This window comes from Culex pipiens, chromosome 3 (assembly GCF_016801865.2).
Source record: "Culex pipiens pallens isolate TS chromosome 3, TS_CPP_V2, whole genome shotgun sequence".
In the NCBI taxonomy this organism is placed as follows: Eukaryota; Metazoa; Arthropoda; class Insecta; order Diptera; family Culicidae; genus Culex; species Culex pipiens.
Genome location: NC_068939.1, coordinates 105,106,162 through 105,124,017, shown reverse-complemented (window position 1 = coordinate 105,124,017; position 17,856 = coordinate 105,106,162). Strand labels below are relative to the sequence as shown.

The window sequence follows — 17,856 nt, the reverse complement described above, 5'->3', positions numbered from 1 at the left end:
CAGACATGCGTCCATTATCTTGAGCAGCTCAAATCTCACGGACTGTAAAGCACCGATTCTCTCCGCGCCCCAAGCAACATCAACCTCCTAAAACCCGTTAACCACCACTTCCCCCAGCACCCAGCTATGCCTGAAATTCAGCAGGCTACTGCTTCCAAGAGCGATTTGCGAGCTAACTGCTCCATCCACGACCCTAGATTACAAACAAAAAAAACTATTTCAAACCATACACTATTCACCTTTAAAAGAAATCAGGAACCTTAAATTTTACTATTACTTTTATCACTTTTAATTCACTTTCAATGGGAGCTTACCACGCCATTGTCGTGTACCACGCGGTCCATGTTGGCTCTTAAAATCCAACACGACCAATCGCTTCAAAAATATAACGCAGAATGAATCCAAGATCAAGAACCGTCCCCGACAAGATTTTCTTTCGCTTGTCGTCGATCATTTCCTCTCTTTCACTCGTACAGTTTCAAGTTGCCCTGAACTCACACATACATTCTCTCATCTTCCATCAGTTTGCGTTGCTTTCTAATACTATCTCCCTCTCGGTTTCGGGTCTATTTCCGGTTGGAATATCGTTCTGTCAAACTTTGCGTAGCTACACGTCTATCTGAATTTGATCTGAACAAGTTAATTTTGAGTAATTGTTCATTGATCTGTTTTTGAGTACTTTTTTCAAATTACTAAATTTATTATATTTTCACCAGTCTTATATCCCACAGAGTTATGATTTTTTTAATCAATACAACTTTTTCAAAAAAGCTAAATATTGGTCGCAAAAATTTTTCAATTTCATTTTTTGATGTAAAATTGAATTTGCAATCAAAAAGTACTTTTGTGAAATTTTGATAAAAGGCACCGTTTTCAAGTTATAGCCATTTTTATGTAACTTTTTTCAAAATAGTCGCAGTTATTGATTTTTTAAAAATAGTGCCCATGTTTGCTCACTTTTGAAAAAAATATTTTTGAAAAGCTGAGGAAATTCTCTATATTTTGCTTTTTCGGACTTTGTTGATACGACCCTTAGCTGCTGAGATATTGCCATGCAAAGGTTTAAAAACAAGAAAATTGATGTTTTCTAAGTCTCACCCAAACAACCCACCAGTTTCTAAAGTCGATATCTCAGCAACCAATGGTCCGATTTACAATGTTAAAATATGAAACATTCGTGAAATTTTCCGATCTTTTCGAAAAAAAAAATTTCAAAAATTTCAATCAAGACTAACATATCAAAAGGGCGTAATATTGAATATATTTTAGATGTTTCTAATCTATCCGAAACTAGTGAAAAATATCAAAAAATTGCCAGTACATGGCTAAAACAGTTGTCCCGATTCGCCCCATGTGTCCCGTTTCACCCCTGATGACGGAATGAAATCATTGTTCCTGATGCAGAATCAATTTCTAGTACCTACCAATTTCATCCGTTTCATCCGTCTTACCCAAAATGACCATGATCAAACTCTCACTCACTCGTGCTAGCTCTCGACGCTTTTCCGGATCGGCTTATAAATCTTGGAAAGCTCTCGAGAGAAAAACCGCGGCACGTTTTACCAGTGCCTACTGGTGTTGTTGGCGGTGCACCACGTTGACGTCCTTTGACACGGTGGTTATGACAGGCAAACAACACAAGCGGGGGAAAAAAAGGGAAAATAAAAAAGCAACAACAATTTTGCAACCGTTTGACAGGCACGAGAGTCATGTGAGAGGGCTTCTTCCGGCAGTGACATCCGACGGCAGCAGCGGAAGGGATTTATGACACTCGCAGTACAAACATCGCGGAACAGCACCCACAAGAGCAAGTAACGGGGAGTGACAAACCACGTGCTGTGCGCCGGATTAGGTTGATGGCGTGACATAACTAAGACCGGAAAGACTGGCGGGTGCCGCGCTCCGCTGAATTGTAATAAACCGTGCAACCCTTCACTTTGTTGCGGTAAGATTATGCCCGTCCAACAAAGTTGAAGAGATTACATTGGCAAAACCTTGTTGGAATTTTCAACACTACTGGAGATTTTGAACGGAGCTAAGATATGAATCTTTTCTAGACTCCTCAAATGGCTTCTTTCAATTAAGTCGCTGATTTATCCCGTTGTGGTTTTAGGCTTCCACCATCAAGCAAAACTTTGCAAGAATTGCTGAGAGTTTTAAAAGAAAATTAGCACTGTGGTTTTGAGAAACCACCAATTTAATCAACTATCTTCCGTAATTAAAACGGCAATACTAAGAAATTGAAACGAAGAATATTTAAGATGCCAAGTAAATTAACTATTTCGTCAGATTGATTCATTGCTTTGAGGGGTGAGATTAGGTCATACAAATTTCTGCATCTAGCAGTTTCTAAAACACCCAAAAAGCAAAAATTCAATATATGTCGTATACGAATTTATTCAAATTGAATGTGTTGAGCAAGGAATCAATCTGGCGAAATAGTTAATTTACTCGGCATCTTAAATTTTCTTCGTTTTAATTCAAAGTATTGCCGTTTTTATTACGGGAGCCAGTTGATTAAATTGGTGGTTTAATTTTATTTAAATTGAATGAATTCGTGGGTGTTTTTAAAACTGCTAGATGCAGAAACTTGTATGACCTAATATCACCCCTCAAACCCAATGTCACCCTTAATGAAGGAATGTGAAAAATATCAGGAATGTATACAAAAGTTGCCCAACATTGTTTAGTTGGATTTGAGAACTTGAAAATTTACTTTTTTCGATGCAATCCATTTAAATACGATATTGAAGTTGCAAAACAATTTTTACCAATTTGTTGTTCTTCAGCAAATTGCTGGGTATTGTTGCCAGGTATTTATTTTTGTTGCAATAAAAGTGGTGAAAATCGTACTTACCTTATATTTTTCTAAAAAAGTGAATCCTCGCACTACAAATCAATAACGCTTCTCAAACTCCAATTATTATGCAAACGTAGCGATTGATTGAAGGGATGAAAGTGCCCGCGAAACTCAATTTGCTGCCATCAGTCGTGCGTAACATGAGTTGAAAGTGTTTCCCACTTTTACGCGACTCACCGCGGGGGGATTGCAAAGTTTTAAGGAAATTTTATTTAAAGACGAAGAGCATCACGTGGCTGCTGCCGGTGAAGGAAAAACAACTGGTTAAGATTAGGATTACATGACGACGGCAACTGAAATGTTCTTTTCTAAGAGTAAAGTTTCAGACTGTCAGATGTGGTGCAGTCTTGCTTATCCAGCCATCCATCTGCTGCTAATCTCAAGTGTGCTCAAGAACGATACAAACTTCCATTTGATGTATCAGAAACGCAAGAAGATGTCTCGAAAAGCTTTAAAGTGCAGGGCACTTTGGCTTCAAGTTGGAGTAGAAGTTAAGTACGGAATAAAAACTTTATCTTAGTGGATGCAGAGACCGAGAAGAAGGAGCATGGCTCGAGCAAATTTGCCTTTCATTTTGGCTACGGTTGTTGACCAGAGTCACCCTCTCCGTCAGAGAACTTTACGCAAAAAGTGCGGTCTAGGTAAATTTGATAAAATCTGTTTCTAGTTAACGCGCCACCGAAGGACTCATAAAATCCGTATCCTATGGTCAGTTGGTGTCTTCGCTCCTCTGGTTTAAAAAAGATTACTTTTATTCTACTCAATGGAATGGTTTGAGGTTAAAATATAAAAGAGAGCAAAAAATCTTTTTCTTAAAATTTTGTTACACCCACAGAAGTGCTCCTATTTTTGAAGAAGCTGGATGATAACATAAGCGTGTTACTAATGTGACAGCAGCTTATGGAAGCTTTTGTAATTAAACAATGCTCGTCAATCGTCAAATACTCTATTCAACACTGTTCTAATAACCCACATGCGGTCATCCCCAAGTGTTCCGGAACTTTCCCATTAGTGCAAACTACACATGTAAAACAGGAAGGGGCAGTTGAGAATGATTAATTGACCACCGCAGTCCAGTAGTGTGCGTTAAGCAGCTACACAATGTCAATCCTTTGTGCTAAGCTTCCGAAGGATCACCTAATTCCCAGCCCGTGGCATCTTTGCATGAGCCGGATGATTAATAGAGCCTTCGTCGGCTTCGACACCGGATGGCCATTACAAGTGGGTCCATAACTAAACGATAATCATAATTAATGAAATTGATCCAATGTGTCAACGTCACGCAGCTAATGGTATGCCTCGAAGTTGTGAATTTTGCCATTGACAAAAGGATGCTCGGTTTTGGGGACTATATCAGGTTTCGGGTGGACCGTGTGTCCGGTATCCAACCGCGCTCAAAATGGCTGATGGTGGACAATAATGGCGCAAATGAGCTCTTTGAGGGTTCTTTTAGTTGGTTTGCGTGTTTTTGGTTTCGGGTTTTTTGGATCTGATCCGTTAGGCTGTACAAGGTGGGCAGTAAAAACCGGAGAAAATGGGCAACCCACAAAAGAGCAAACCAACCGCCATCAATAAATTGGATTGCGATTGGCCTGTTGAATTCAATTAAGTTGATTCGATTCACCATGAGAAACAGTAATCCATTAATGCCCAAAAGCTCACCGTATTTTGCCGATGGGCGGTTTAAAAGGGCACCGATTCCCAATCAATTAGTGCATTAAGGATGAAAAGCATGTATAATGAAGGCTAATGTAATAATCTTGAGAGGATTTTAGCAAAAAAGCTGTCTTCGGCGTGACAGTTTTCACTGGACCAAAGGTCCAGTGCTATTTGGAACTCATTGCTATTTGGAACTCATTACTAAAATTGTTCTTTTTAAAATAATCATTTATCCTTTATCATCATTTTTGATTAAAGTTTTTTAAAGCTATTTTGCAAATCAAACTAACACGAGTTGTTCAATTCATTAGCATACAGTTTTATTGTGTCTAATTACATCAACTAATCACTGAGTTGGATATTTCTTTTGCTTTAACTTTCAAAAGAAAATATTTGTTTGTTTTGTTTTTACAATCATTTATTTCATCAATATCTAATAAAGTCGACCATGACATCATGAATTAAAATTTAAAAGAAGAAATGTCTTTCTTTGAACAATGAGGGTAAATCCAACTTGCAAGCAGTTAAGAACAAATTTAGAACGAACTCTTCCTCAATCAGGTTCTTAAGTCAAAGAACAATTATACTATGCTGAGTTTTCTCGAGTTCTACCGGAACAGCCAGAATTATACATCCGTCCTCAAATGGCCATGGGCATGTCGTAGAAGTACACATCTTCATACGTTTCCTGCAGCAGGTTCCTCATTTCCTTCGTGTGGTGCCAGTCACGTGTTTCGCAGATAACTTTGACCTACAAGTAGAACCGAAATGGGAAGGGTTGTTGGATGGAACAAGACTCAAATTATCAAACTTGAGGACCGTTTCGATCGGGTGGGACCTGATTTGAATATGGGATGAAAAATGAACAAACACAGACAGTGGGACAATGCGGTGTTGTTTTGCAATGTCACGTTTCCAAGCCCGAGGGTGAAATTCATCTATTTTCCCATTAGCTGCACTTGTACCGACATGAAACTTTGCCTTTCTCCCTAGGCCAAAATGAACCACCCACCTCAACGCTGTGTACGTCCCGAATGAAAGCTCGATCGTGCATTATATCTTTAATGGAAACACCAAGCCCGGCCAGCAGGTTGCACAACTTTGACACCCCGCCGGGACCATCGCTGACACGGACTGTGAATCTGGAAAAACGACCAAAAACCGTTGTTGAACATCACCAGCAATTGGAGAACCAACGGACCATTTGCATATTACCTCTGGAGGCGCCCTTCAGCTGCCAGGCCACGTTCCAGGCAACGACCGAAAATCGTCGTGTCAATGTTTCCACCGCAAACCAACAGCACAACTCTACGAAGGAATGGAAATCGTTTAATTACCTTCGCAAAGTTTGATAACGACTAGAATAATTGCTACCTCTTGCCTTTGAACTCGTCCATGTGGCCGGCCAGGATAGCGGCCAATCCGGAAGCTCCGGCACCCTCGACGACACACTTCTCCAGCTCGACCAGGCGCAGAATGGCCAGGGCAATCCACTCCTCTTTGACCACTATCATCTTGTCCAGCAGGGGCACGGTCGTGGCAAATGCATTGTACCCAACTTGTGGCACCGCCAACCCATCGGCCAGCGTTTCTTTGTTCGGGGTGTAGATTGGGGCTCCGTTTTCCAGTGCTTTTGTGAAACTCGGACACTTTTCCGACTCCACACCCTGTGGAAATATGAGCAAGCCGGTGATTTAGTGATTGTGTTGCACTTTTGCACGCGATTCGAAACGACACACAAAAAGTACGACTTACAATGATTTTGGTCTGGGGACTTAAATTCTTGATGGCAGTGGCAATGCCGGCAATGAGGCCACCTCCACCGACCGGAATCACCACGGCGTCGATGCTGTTGACTTGCTCCACAATCTCCAGCCCGATGGTGCCCTGGCCGGACATGATGTGTGGATGGTCGTACCCGTTGATGTATGTCAGACCGGTTTCATGCGCCATCCGGAGGGCAATCTTTTTTGCCTGTCCCATGTCGGAGCCCTGCAATTTCACAAAAATAGGAGGAATAGGGGTGCGTTTTAGAATTCAGAAAGTTGTACCGGACCATGGTCGTTTAATTCCGCTGAAATCAATTATCAATCTTGTACCGGTTGAATGCATTGAAACTGCAGCATAATGGAAGGGACAAACCTGTTTGGGTTGAAATAGAGTCAGCCAACACTGAATTTCATTTTTGCCTTAAATTTGTTTCAAGATGATTGTTTTTTGATGACTTTGGTTATTTGTAAATTGTTTTAAAACCATAGAACCGACCGATTTTGTTTACCAATTGCGTTAGAGAAAACAAAAAGAGAAACAGACAACTGAAGACATTTGTAGTTGCCATAAATGCAATACACTCAAGCCCCGAAGGTTTGACACCAACTATTGTCAATCGTACGGGGTCACTTTTTAGTTTGACACCCCTTTTACACGGAATTCACACAAACTACTAAACGTTTATTTTGATAGTGTTCGTGAGCGCCGTGTAAAAAATGACAGTTCGTCACTTTTTAATTTGACTTTGACCAACCAACAGGGTACAAACTGAAAAAGTGTCAAACGAATAAGTGACCAACCACCGGGTATTAAGTGTAGCTCTTTAAGGTATACACATGTAAAATAATTCTAAGCCTATGAAATTCTTTTGAGTACTACGGCTTATTTTGCATTGCATTCAAAAAAACAAAATCATAAAGCTTAGTGCATTCCACCCATCCTTCCCATATTTTTTCTAGATATTCACCCCAACCCCTTTCCCACACATTTCCTAGAGCAGTGAATTGCATTCTGTTTCGTATTGTTCGTGGGTGATAGATTTTTTTTTTGTTTTTCGAGAGCCCTCCAATTTGTTCCACACACCTGAACGATCACATTCGCATGGTAGTCCCGACATTTTTGAATTTTCATCAGCGATGCTTTCAATGGCATTACGACCGTTACGGGGATTCCAAGCTTCCATCCGTGATAGCTGAGGCCCTGTGAAATAGGATGTAGAAAGAGTAAAAATAAAATACAAGTGAATCATCGTGCACCTGTCAGAGCGATGATTGGGAATCAACAAGCTCGTCCTACATTTGGCACTTGAAACGAATTGGAATCATTGAAGTGGAGAGCGATTTTTCTAGTTTGTTTTATTTTTTCACTTTTTATGGATTTCATATAAAATTTTAGTTATTCTCTGACTATACTCAATTTAAAAAAAGAATTCTGGAAAACGATCCGGCACCCAAAAAACCTACCTGAGCGTGGTTTCCCAGCGAAGCGGAAATCACTCCAATTTGCTTTTGCTCGTCGGAAAGCATCAGCAGTGCGTATCGAGCGCCTCGTTCCTTAAAGCTGCCTGTGAACTGCAGGAACTCCTTCTTGAGGTAAATATCCATATCGAGCGTTTCTGAGAGGTGTGATCGCTGTCAGTACAAGGTGTGAGAAATGTGATACGATTTGCGTTACAAATAAATCAATCAATTTTCAAGCGAGCAAAGATTTGAATTATTATTCTTATTGATAATGCTGTATACACTCAAACCCCGATGGTATGACACCAACTGTTGTCATACGGACGGGGTCACTTTTTAGTTTTACACCCCTTTTATACGGAGTTCACACACACTACTGAACGTTTGTTTTGATAGTGTGCGTGAGCGCCCTGTAAAAAGTGACAATTCGTCACATTTTAGTTTGACTTTGACCAACCAACGGGTACAAATTAAAAATGTGTCAAACGAAAAAGTGATCAACCAGCGGGGGTTGAGTGTAGTGGAAGTAAAAATTATTTTTTATTGGAGGTTAAAAATATAATAGATTTGGAAGATGTTAAAAAATTATGTTATGTAAAAGATTTGAATGGATAAGAGAAATAAGTTTGAATAGGGACCAGCAATTTTTGGAGCCCTTTAAAGCATAAAATTTTTAAAACTATTCACTATTTTTGTTGATCTGTGTCAGTTCTCTACGAAACCTGAAAAAAATATTCAAATATTGTGCAGTAACAGGGCTACAACAGCTGTCCCAATTCGAATTGCATGATTGTAAGACTTGATAAAATCAATTATTAGGACAAAAGGTTTTGAGTAAACATAACTCCACATTTTGCTCCACCCTAGTCTCTTACCGGACAGGGCGTGTACTCGATGCCCTTCTTGATGCGGAACGCGGCCGATGTTACGTCTTGGAACGTGATTATCTGCGGATTATCAGCATTGCAGAACGGGTCGGTGAATTCCGGCTGCTCAGCTGCTCCGTTGTCAATCACTTTCGCACCATCGGCTTTCGTCTCGGTCGGCGGCACCGGCCTGTCTTCCCCGTCACTTTCCGTTATCTTCACCGTGGCCAGCTGGCTCGTGATGGAAGTAGAAGCTGCCGTTTGACTCATGCTGGCTGCTGCAAATCAATTTTCAATCTGAAGAAGGAGACAAAAACGGATGGGTTGACAAATCACTTTCTTGTTCCACCTGAGCAGCGACAAGTTGTTCCTAGACAGAGTGTTTTATTCGATTTTTTTTTCAGCCACGTTTAAATGATAATATTATAGCCAGTAATGTGGCCTATTAAAGTGTTCTACTTTATGAAAATAAAAAGTCAATCAATCAAAAAAAATCAAATCAAATTATTCGCTCTACAGCATTGCCTTGGCGTTCTCGATTGCGAGATTCCTACTCGAAACTAGGTGTTCGAAGGCTTGATTGTTTGAGGCAATTGCAAACCTCTTTTTACACCTAAGCTTCCATCCACCTCGGGATTCGAACTGATGACCTTTGGATTGTTAGTCCAACTGCATACCAGCGACTCCACCGAGGCAGGACCCAGGGAGACGACTCCTACACCTGGACTGAGCTATTGACCTAACCCTCTAGGTTAGACCGGGACCAACATTTACTTCCCTGTCCGACGGAAGGCAATTAAACAAAATGTAATTTTTGATCACCTTTTGCTAGAATCTTGCGTAATCTTTAGAATAAGATTCTGTCCTACAATACATATCAGTAGAGTAGGACGAATTAATAGTTCAAATATCATTCAATGGTCATTTAAAAACAAAGCACTTGTACACACTCACAAACACACAATAAATTGGCTATAAAATGGGTGAAACTGCATTGTTTTTGCATTACATTACTTTAATGCTTAATTTTTCACTATTTTTCACCAAACTAAACTCACTTAAATGTTCCTGAAATTCGCCAGTTCTTGCAACGCTCCCACCGTATGCTCACTGTTTGAAAGGCTTGTCAACTGAACGGATTTGATCTCGCAGAATCCAATTTTATTCCCAATCAGCATCACTTCAAAGTGTGACGTCATACACGTGTCCCTTCGTGATTATCACGTACGCGTTAAGAAAAATATTATTGTCAGCTCAGTGCCCCGTCCGAATAGTTGTCGCCAAGTTGAACTAATCCATTATCCATCCGTTTATTTCGGCGAACCACTTTCCCACGCTTGGTGTGCGATTTTGGAGGCGTTAATTGGCCAAATCAACGCCAGTTCGCAGAGGCAACAACGACTTTAGCTCGAAGACGACTCGATCCGTCGGCGTGGTACGGCCCGAACTACTTGCATCAATCGGCTAGACCGAGAGCAAACTGCACATCGTCGTCGTTGTCGTCGTCACAGCGGCATCAGGAACTCATTACATTTACCGATGATGATTGTTGAACAAACAACTTCGGCTTTTGTTATATTCTGATCTGTTTATCTTCTTCACTCATGCATTGAGGTCGAATGTTATTACTGCTGATAAGGAAATCGATGGCTCACAAAAGTCAAATCTTCACAGCAGAAACAAGTTGAATTTTGAATTGTAGAAAATTTTGTAGGTTGAATATAAGGCCGATGCAAATATTTAAAAAAGTGTTTGTCCCTCGGCCCAGGCCGAGGTCAAGGGGGGGGGGGGGGGCAAAAAAAAATAAAAAAATATAAAAATTTAAATAACAAGCCATAGTCTTCACATTTAAATGTAAAAAGTGTTTTAAAATGCATTTTACACTAGTTCAGTTGTTTTGCAATCATTAGTTTTCAAAAAATCTAAGATCTGACAAAAACAAAAATTGAATCGAAAAAAAAGATCTTGCATCGAAAATTTTCAAAAAATCTCAAGATTTTTCATAAACCCAAACATGCTAAAAATTATTTTAAACGCAGGAGAATGTATTTTAATTTGATTTCAGCTGGTTGCACTTGAATTTTCATTAAAATTTTGAAGTTTAATGTAAAAATATTTTTTTGCCCCCTGATTTTCGGGCCAATTTTGAAGGGGGGGGGGGGGGGTTGACAAAAACTTTTAAAAATATTTGTACCAGCCTAATCTCTTTTTGAGTTATATTTCCCAAAAATTGTGTAAAATGTGAACCTGATTCACCAAAAGTTGATGAAAATTCATCATTTAATGATGTAATATTACACATTTTTTTTATACAGAAAAAAATGATGGTAATATTCATCAGGAAATGGTGACAGATTTTGTGGCACAAAAAATGTGTAATATTACATCAGGAACTCGTCGCCATCGTGCTAACTTGTCGTACGTGCATTTTGGGCCAAATTGAGTTAAGAACGACATTTTGTGCAGCTCACAATGCCTCACCTTTTGACCTTCACAGATCCCCAAAATTCGATTTCAATCCTGAGATATTCAACAAAAACCGAAAAAACTCCGTGCATTTTTGTCACTTTACATATGAAAGTAGTTTCAATCTTGTCGTGCTATCTTGTCACTCCATGAAAATTGATGTAAGTGCGACAAAAGGCCAAAGGGATTTCAGGCCAGGAAAGTCAGGATGCGTTTGTCGCACGTACAAGCTAGACTATCGTAAACATTTGTAATTATAACTCGGGACTCCAGCAACCAACTTCAACCAAACTTTGGGACAATGCACAGAATAGTGAGCCAAACAAAACGTGTTTGTTATTGTTTACATTGCGTGCTCTCGTTTTTGAATATTCAAGGTCAAACATTAAAACGCGTTTTTCTCGGAACGTCAAAATGGCGGGTGCGACAAGATAGCACGACGACGTCGAACTGTTGAATTTTGATCAGTTTCTGATGAATATTCATCAGTTTCACATTTTTACACTTTTTTGAGTAATATTATACAAAAAATAAGTAATATTCAACCAACCAAATTTTCAACATTACAAAATTCATTTTTTTTGTAAATATTACCATCATTTTTGCCTTTCTTACTAGAAAAAGAAATAGGTTTTACTTTATGGCTGGACATCATTTTCATCTTCCTAAATATGACGATTCAGCATGAATTTTAATCGGAAAATCGCTAGAAAATCACACTGCATCGTTTTTTTACGCTATATCGATTAATCTTGACAGAACTCGTCTATCTCCAACCCTCGAATTTTGAGAAAATAAATTCCGTGGAGATCGAGTGATGTTCGTGTGTGGTAAAATTTTGCAAAATTTTGTGTCGTGTCGTTCTCAGCTCCTCGAAATCCGATTTTGATTCTTCTGAATGCAGATGAAAGCTGGTGTGCTGAATCTGGGCGAGTTGCCGCTCAAATTTCAAAATATCATTCTGTTTTCGGATGTGATAAGACTTTCCATCGAGTTACACAGTTTCCAAATGAAAATATGGTCACATTTTTTCATTTTCGTATGTTTTATTTGTCTCAAAAATTGCATTTTTCGATCTCTATAACCTCCCAAATTTTCATTGAGATTCATAATTTAGTTCTGGAGTTAGAGCCGTTTGATTAACCTACCAAAAGAAAAAAAAAAATCCCTAAAAGGGGAAAAAGCCCACCTGGTGACCTTCGCCAACATTTTTCGCTTCTTATTTTATCCGAAATTTCTTTCTACATTCATAGTACAGACTTTTTAGAACGTACGACTCTTTAGAACGATTTACTTTTTGCCTTTCTTACTAAAGAAAGGTATAGGTTTTACTCTATGGCTAGACATCATTTCCATAGGACATTCATCCAGCTTAAATAAAATTGTTTCTGACTTAATAATGCTCCCCTTGAGGTGAGCCTACTTAGCAAGAAAAATTTAAAATTTTGTTAAAACCAACCTCAAGAATCTACTCTGGCTCGATTCTTTAGGCAATATTAAGTAACTGTGCCATTTTTTAGACAAATCGGTTTAGGTTTAGTGGTCGTTTTTATCGTTGAAGTTTAAAATAACAATGTTTGCAGAAAAACATCGTTTCAGTATTTTTCTGCCAGGTGGTGCGGTGGTCTCGCCCAAAATTTCCCATGTGTGTGATTCTTGTAGGAAATTTAATTTCCTACAACTTTGCCGAAGGTTGCAAGAGGATCAGAGTTCAATGTTATTATGAAAATTAGTGACTTGCCGTAACCTACGTACATTTTCTAAACTACCGTCAGTGGGGGTGCGTACTCAGAATTCCGAAAAAACGTACTTTTTAAAAATTCTCCCATTGTCCGTTACTCGTCTGTAAAATATTTTGGAACATGTCATTTAAAGGGAAATTCAATGTCCTTTTCAAATCTACATTGATCCAGAGGGGTCATTTTTTCATTAAGAACATTTTTTTTTAAATTAAAATTTCGTGTTTTTTTTAACTTTGCAGGGTTATTTTTTGAGTGTAATAATGTTCTACAAAGTTGATAGATATACATAAGGAGTTTGCTTATAAACATCACGAGTTATCGCGATTTTACGAAAAAAAGTTTTGAAAAAGTTCACTGAAATAAAAAAAATAGTACCAAATTCCTTTATTCTAGGAATTTTGCCTCTTTTCCTTATTTAGTAATCGGGTTTTTTGGATTACTTAATAAGGAAAGGAGCCAAAATTCCTAGAATTTAGGAATCTGGTCCTTTTATTTTTTTCAGTGTTGGTCGTCGTCAAACATGGCCGTTCATCGTCACCCGCGACAGACATGGAAGACGAAACAAAGAGAAACACAAAAAGTAATTTTTCCAAAACTTTTTTTTTTGTAAAATCGCGATAACTCGTGATGTTTATAAGCAAACCCCTTATGCATATATTTATCAAAAAATTTGTAATTGTCTGCTCTACAACTTTGTACAACACTTCAACACTCTAAAAACTAATCCTGAAAAGTTAGAAAAAAACACGAAATTTTAAAATAAAAAAAAATGTTCTTAATGAAAAAATTACCCGAAATGGACATTTAATTTCCTTTAAAATAACACGTTCCAAAAAATTTTAAAGTCCAGTAACGGACAATGGGAGAATTTTCTAATTTTTTTAGTGTATTTTTCGATAAAAAATACGTTTTTCGGAATTCTGAGTACGCCATCAAATTGCGCGTCCAATTTTACATGAAGGTCCCTTTGACACCAAATTTCTATCTTATCACCGTTTCAGGCCACAAATTATTGAAAAATACCTCTTTTTCGCACGAGATATCGAAAAATGGACCTCGGATTCGTGATCAGGGTCAAAAGTTAGAACAAAGTTTCACGCAAATTGAAGAGGGGTCGGGGCAACTTTTCCCGATTTCGTGTGAGTTGGTAGAGAATCACCCATACACAAGTCATCCAACAGTGTATCTTGTTCGAGGGAATCGTATTGACATGCTACAATGTTTGAAGTAAATATTTTCAAACATTAAGGTACTTTTTGAGCAATTCCAGCAAAAATATTAAAAAGTTGATTTTTCGAGAGGTAATTTTTGGCCTCAACTTTAGACAGCTGCCAAAATGACGGGGTTTCTCCAAGGAACGAGATTTTTTCCAGCTAAGTCATCTTAAGATGTCCCCTACACAACAATTTTAGCAGAATTTAATTTCATTGAGAAGAACCTCAAATCCGTAAAAAAATCACTTTGACCCAATGTCACCCCCTTTGACGGTACTTTAATTTTTTTAGAAACATTCAGTATGTAAAAAAAGTATTTACACCCCTTGGGCACTATACACATTTTGTGATGAAACATGAAACCAATTTAAAGTTTGACAGAAACCTAGTACAACCTTTTGTTCAGAAACTCATGCCGAACATTTTGCTACAAAAAGCTCATGAAAAGATGATTTCCATAAAAAGTTATACAACAAATACTATTAAAAAAATTAAAAAAGATGCAAAAAAAAAGTTTGTAAACCTTTCGAAAAAATAACATAAACAAAGTTGTTTGTTGATAATCACAATAAATCCAGAATCCCAACTCCAAATAGGCATCCTGACTGATTAAAAAAATAATTTTGATTGAATATAAAGTTTACTAAACTTTATTTGAACAAAACGTAGTACTAGGTTTCTCTCAGTGTTTCATCACAATATCGACGTCGTCGTGCTATCTTGTCGCACCCGCCATTTTGACGTTCCGAGAAAAACGCGTTTTAATGTTTGACCTTGAATGAAAAAAAAAGAGAGCACGCAATGTAAACAAAAACAAACACGTTTTGTTTGGCTGACCATTCTGTGCATTGTCCCGAAGTTTGGTTGAAGTTGGTTACAGGAGTCTCGAGTTAAAATTACAAATGTTTACGGTAGTCTAGCTTGTACGTGCGTCAAACGCATCCTGACCTGAAATCCCTTTGGCCTTTTGTCGCACTTACATCAATTTTCAGGGAGTGACAAGATAGCACGACAAGATTGAAACTACTTTTATATGAAAAGTGACAAAAAATTTCGGAGCTTTTTTGGTTTTCATTGAATATCTTTGGATTGAAATCGAATTTTGGGGATCTGTGAAGGTTAAAAGATGTGGCATTGTGAGATGCACAAAATGGCGTTCTTAACTCAATTTGGCCCAAAATGCATGTACGACAAGTTAGCACGACGGCGACAATATGTGCATACTGTAATTATTCTAAGTTAAGTTACTGTATAGATAGCCCATAATTTGGATAAATTTCCGCCGGGTGACAGCATATCCTGATTTTTAATGTTTTCGAGATTTTTTGATTTTGAGTTTGACACTATGGGGTTGGTAAAATGGTTGTCTGTTGCTTGAAAAACGGTCAGTTCTCTCAGCAGCGCGTGCAGTTCGTGGTTCATGCGCCCCTGCCACTCCTTCTGAGCTGTACGTACTCCCCCGTAGATCGCCCGCAGCGCTTATAAACATTGATTCTATCCTATCTACATTACAAACATCGATTCTCCAATAACGAGTGAAGCTCAGTTATTATCAACTTGCTGGAGAAAACACTGTCCTCTGCTTCGATTGCAAAACCATGCTATAAAAGCAGAACCCTTATTTACATTCAAAGTGAAACTGTGAATCAATTGTTTACGGTTATTATTACATGCTAAAAGCGTCTTTGAAAATCAAATCTTTCCAACGAAAAGGGGTCTACCCGATCAAGGAGAAGAAAATTGCCTCTTTCATGAAATGGCTAATGGACGGCAAATGGCTAGCAAACCGTCGATAACCGGTTCCAATTTGGAAGGGTCTTTTGTTTTATTCCGTTCATAATTTTCCCAAAACTTCCATCAAACCATCGGTTTACGATCGAAATTTTGAGACGTTCGATGGCGATGCCATTTTCTGCTACATTATTGTTCAATTTCGGCGCCGTAAATTGACGTAATGGTGGTGGCACAGACAAAAGCCTCCCTCTCTTGATGGCCGTCGAAAGAGCTTTGTTGGAAGTTGTTTTCGGCGCTCCTTGCGACTTTCAGCACTTCCTTCGAGAATTGTTGTCGCAGTGCCAAAGATATCAAAATGAAAATTTATTTCGGGTTTTAAATCATTGCAATGTCGTTGAGCCCACTTCCCAGCAGCTTTCTGGGAGCCATGTCGTTTTGCCATTTTATGGACAAATAAACAGAATGAAAGCATCAACTGCCACTGCAAACTTTTTGACGCTTTATGAGTTACTGGGGGCACCCCTTTTACAGCCTCGGTGCTTCGGGGAATGGGTCGCCGAGGCCGATTTAATTCAATCATGCTGAGATTAAAATTGCGAATTGATTTATTCAATATTTACGTGTCCTTGTTTGCTGTACTTAACGAGCACGAGAGTTATGTTGATTGGTTCGTTTGTGCACGAAGTTTTTCAGTAAATATTGAGGTCACAAAACAAATTTGGTTGCTATAATTGACTTGACCGAGAATATATAATTGAGTTTTTTTTTTTCGGAGAGAGTGGTTACTCGCCAATTTGTTTCAAAGGGTGTTAGTAAAGTTGAAAAACATCAAGTGTTTTACACTGATGGATGTCGGACAAACAAATAGCTCGTGAGATTTTTTACAATTGCTTAATTGAAATATTGATATCCATGATGATATTTTATAAAGCATAAAACGTCTTGAGTGCAAATATAATAAATTTCAAAAAAACCTTCGCAAGTAGCGGAAATTGTGGTTTACAAATCGGACACGCGAGAAATTAATCAACAGCAGGCAGGTGCCCTATTATAGCATAAAAAGAAGAGCCTCCAGGTGTGGGAGAGCGGAAGTGCAAAAGAATGAATTATTTCCAGAACACCCGTTTTGATGTACGGCTTTGTACCTGGGGCCACAGGGCTGGTACATTGAAAAAGATTTATCTTATTTTTATTCACAAAAGGTACATGTTTGTGTACACAGCAACAGAAGAGATCCACTTCTCTATCCCTGGACCACCAGTTTGATAAAATGTGAGCACCTTTTCGGCACCAGTTCAAGATGATTTAGAGTAATTGCAGCCCTCAGTTTACCCTGAAATGTGCTTCACCGGTGTACCTAATAACCGGTGGCAGGATTTTCACTCGAAAAGGTGTGTCATTTAAGTCACCACAACACCTCGGATCGAAATGAATTATCTTTGTGCGGTTCAAGATAAAAGGCGTTGTAAATTGGATATTTTTTTTTTTTTTTGATCACCCGGAAAAGGACTTAGAGAGGATGACAAACGAAATCTGGACACTTATAAGCATTTAATTTTTCATCAGGTACATCATCAGGATGTACCATAAATTGTAAATTTTAAGAAAATACATGCACCAAATGTCTGGGAATGAGCCCTTCTTGCATGGTGACTAGGGCAAACATGATATATGAGCTTGCTGCAAAAACTATTTTAAAATGTAACATTTTCTGCTATAAAACCACTGTTGCAGATGTTGATATAGGGGAACTATACCCTTTCTCAGCCTATTTCAATTATCGGCCTATCAGCACATTGATCATAAATTACAGCTTTCATAAAGTGTTTTTGACTGTTCCAAAGTAATAAATAGCTCAAATAAAAGTGAGCAAGCAAATCTCCATGTTTAATACATCTGAGTGCTATTTCGTTAGCTTCGATCCTCCTGAGCATAGTTGCATGCAGGTAATTAAAATTTCAAATCAGTCATATTAAATCATTGTAGATTTCATTTCTACGGAGCACTTTCAGACCTTTTTGATACAGCTACCAACTGATGATTGAGCCACACACGTTCGTTTCCCATAACAAAAATCGACCTCGC

The 17,856-nt window shown here is 38.5% G+C and overlaps 1 protein-coding gene across 2 annotated transcripts; it reads right to left on the bottom strand.

Annotated features, from left to right (window-relative positions):
• Positions 1-4,911: 4,911 nt before the first annotated feature.
• On the bottom strand, positions 4,912-10,083 carry LOC120425682 (L-threonine ammonia-lyase-like). Of its 2 annotated transcripts, none has more exons than XM_039590266.2 (9): positions 9,844-10,083; positions 8,625-8,912; positions 7,753-7,920; positions 7,373-7,489; positions 6,275-6,511; positions 5,894-6,186; positions 5,735-5,827; positions 5,532-5,661; positions 4,912-5,270 (listed from the first exon to the last, which is right to left on the bottom strand). In XM_039590266.2, exons 2-9 carry the CDS (start codon positions 8,883-8,885, stop codon positions 5,160-5,162), a joined length of 1,410 nt encoding a protein of 469 aa, XP_039446200.2. In that variant the 5' UTR covers positions 8,886-8,912; positions 9,844-10,083; the 3' UTR covers positions 4,912-5,159. The 2 variants fall into 2 exon arrangements, with proteins under 2 accessions (XP_039446200.2, XP_039446199.2); XM_039590265.2 differs by having other exon boundaries at positions 9,674-10,082.
• Positions 10,084-17,856: the final 7,773 nt, after the last annotated feature.

What these genes read in the sequence shown, in the direction of transcription:
- LOC120425682 (XM_039590266.2), bottom strand. Translation starts at nt 8,885, where the DNA reads ATGAGTCAAACGGCAGCTTCTACTTCCATCACGAGCCAGCTGGCCACG. An exon ending in CGCTGGGAAACCACGCTCAG is followed by an intron (nt 7,490 to 7,752) that starts GTAGGTTTTTTG and finishes CCTATTTCACAG; the next exon opens with GGCCTCAGCTATCACGGATG. An exon ending in GCTGAAGGGCGCCTCCAGAG is followed by an intron (nt 5,662 to 5,734) that starts GTAATATGCAAA and finishes TCGTTTTTCCAG; the next exon opens with ATTCACAGTCCGTGTCAGCG.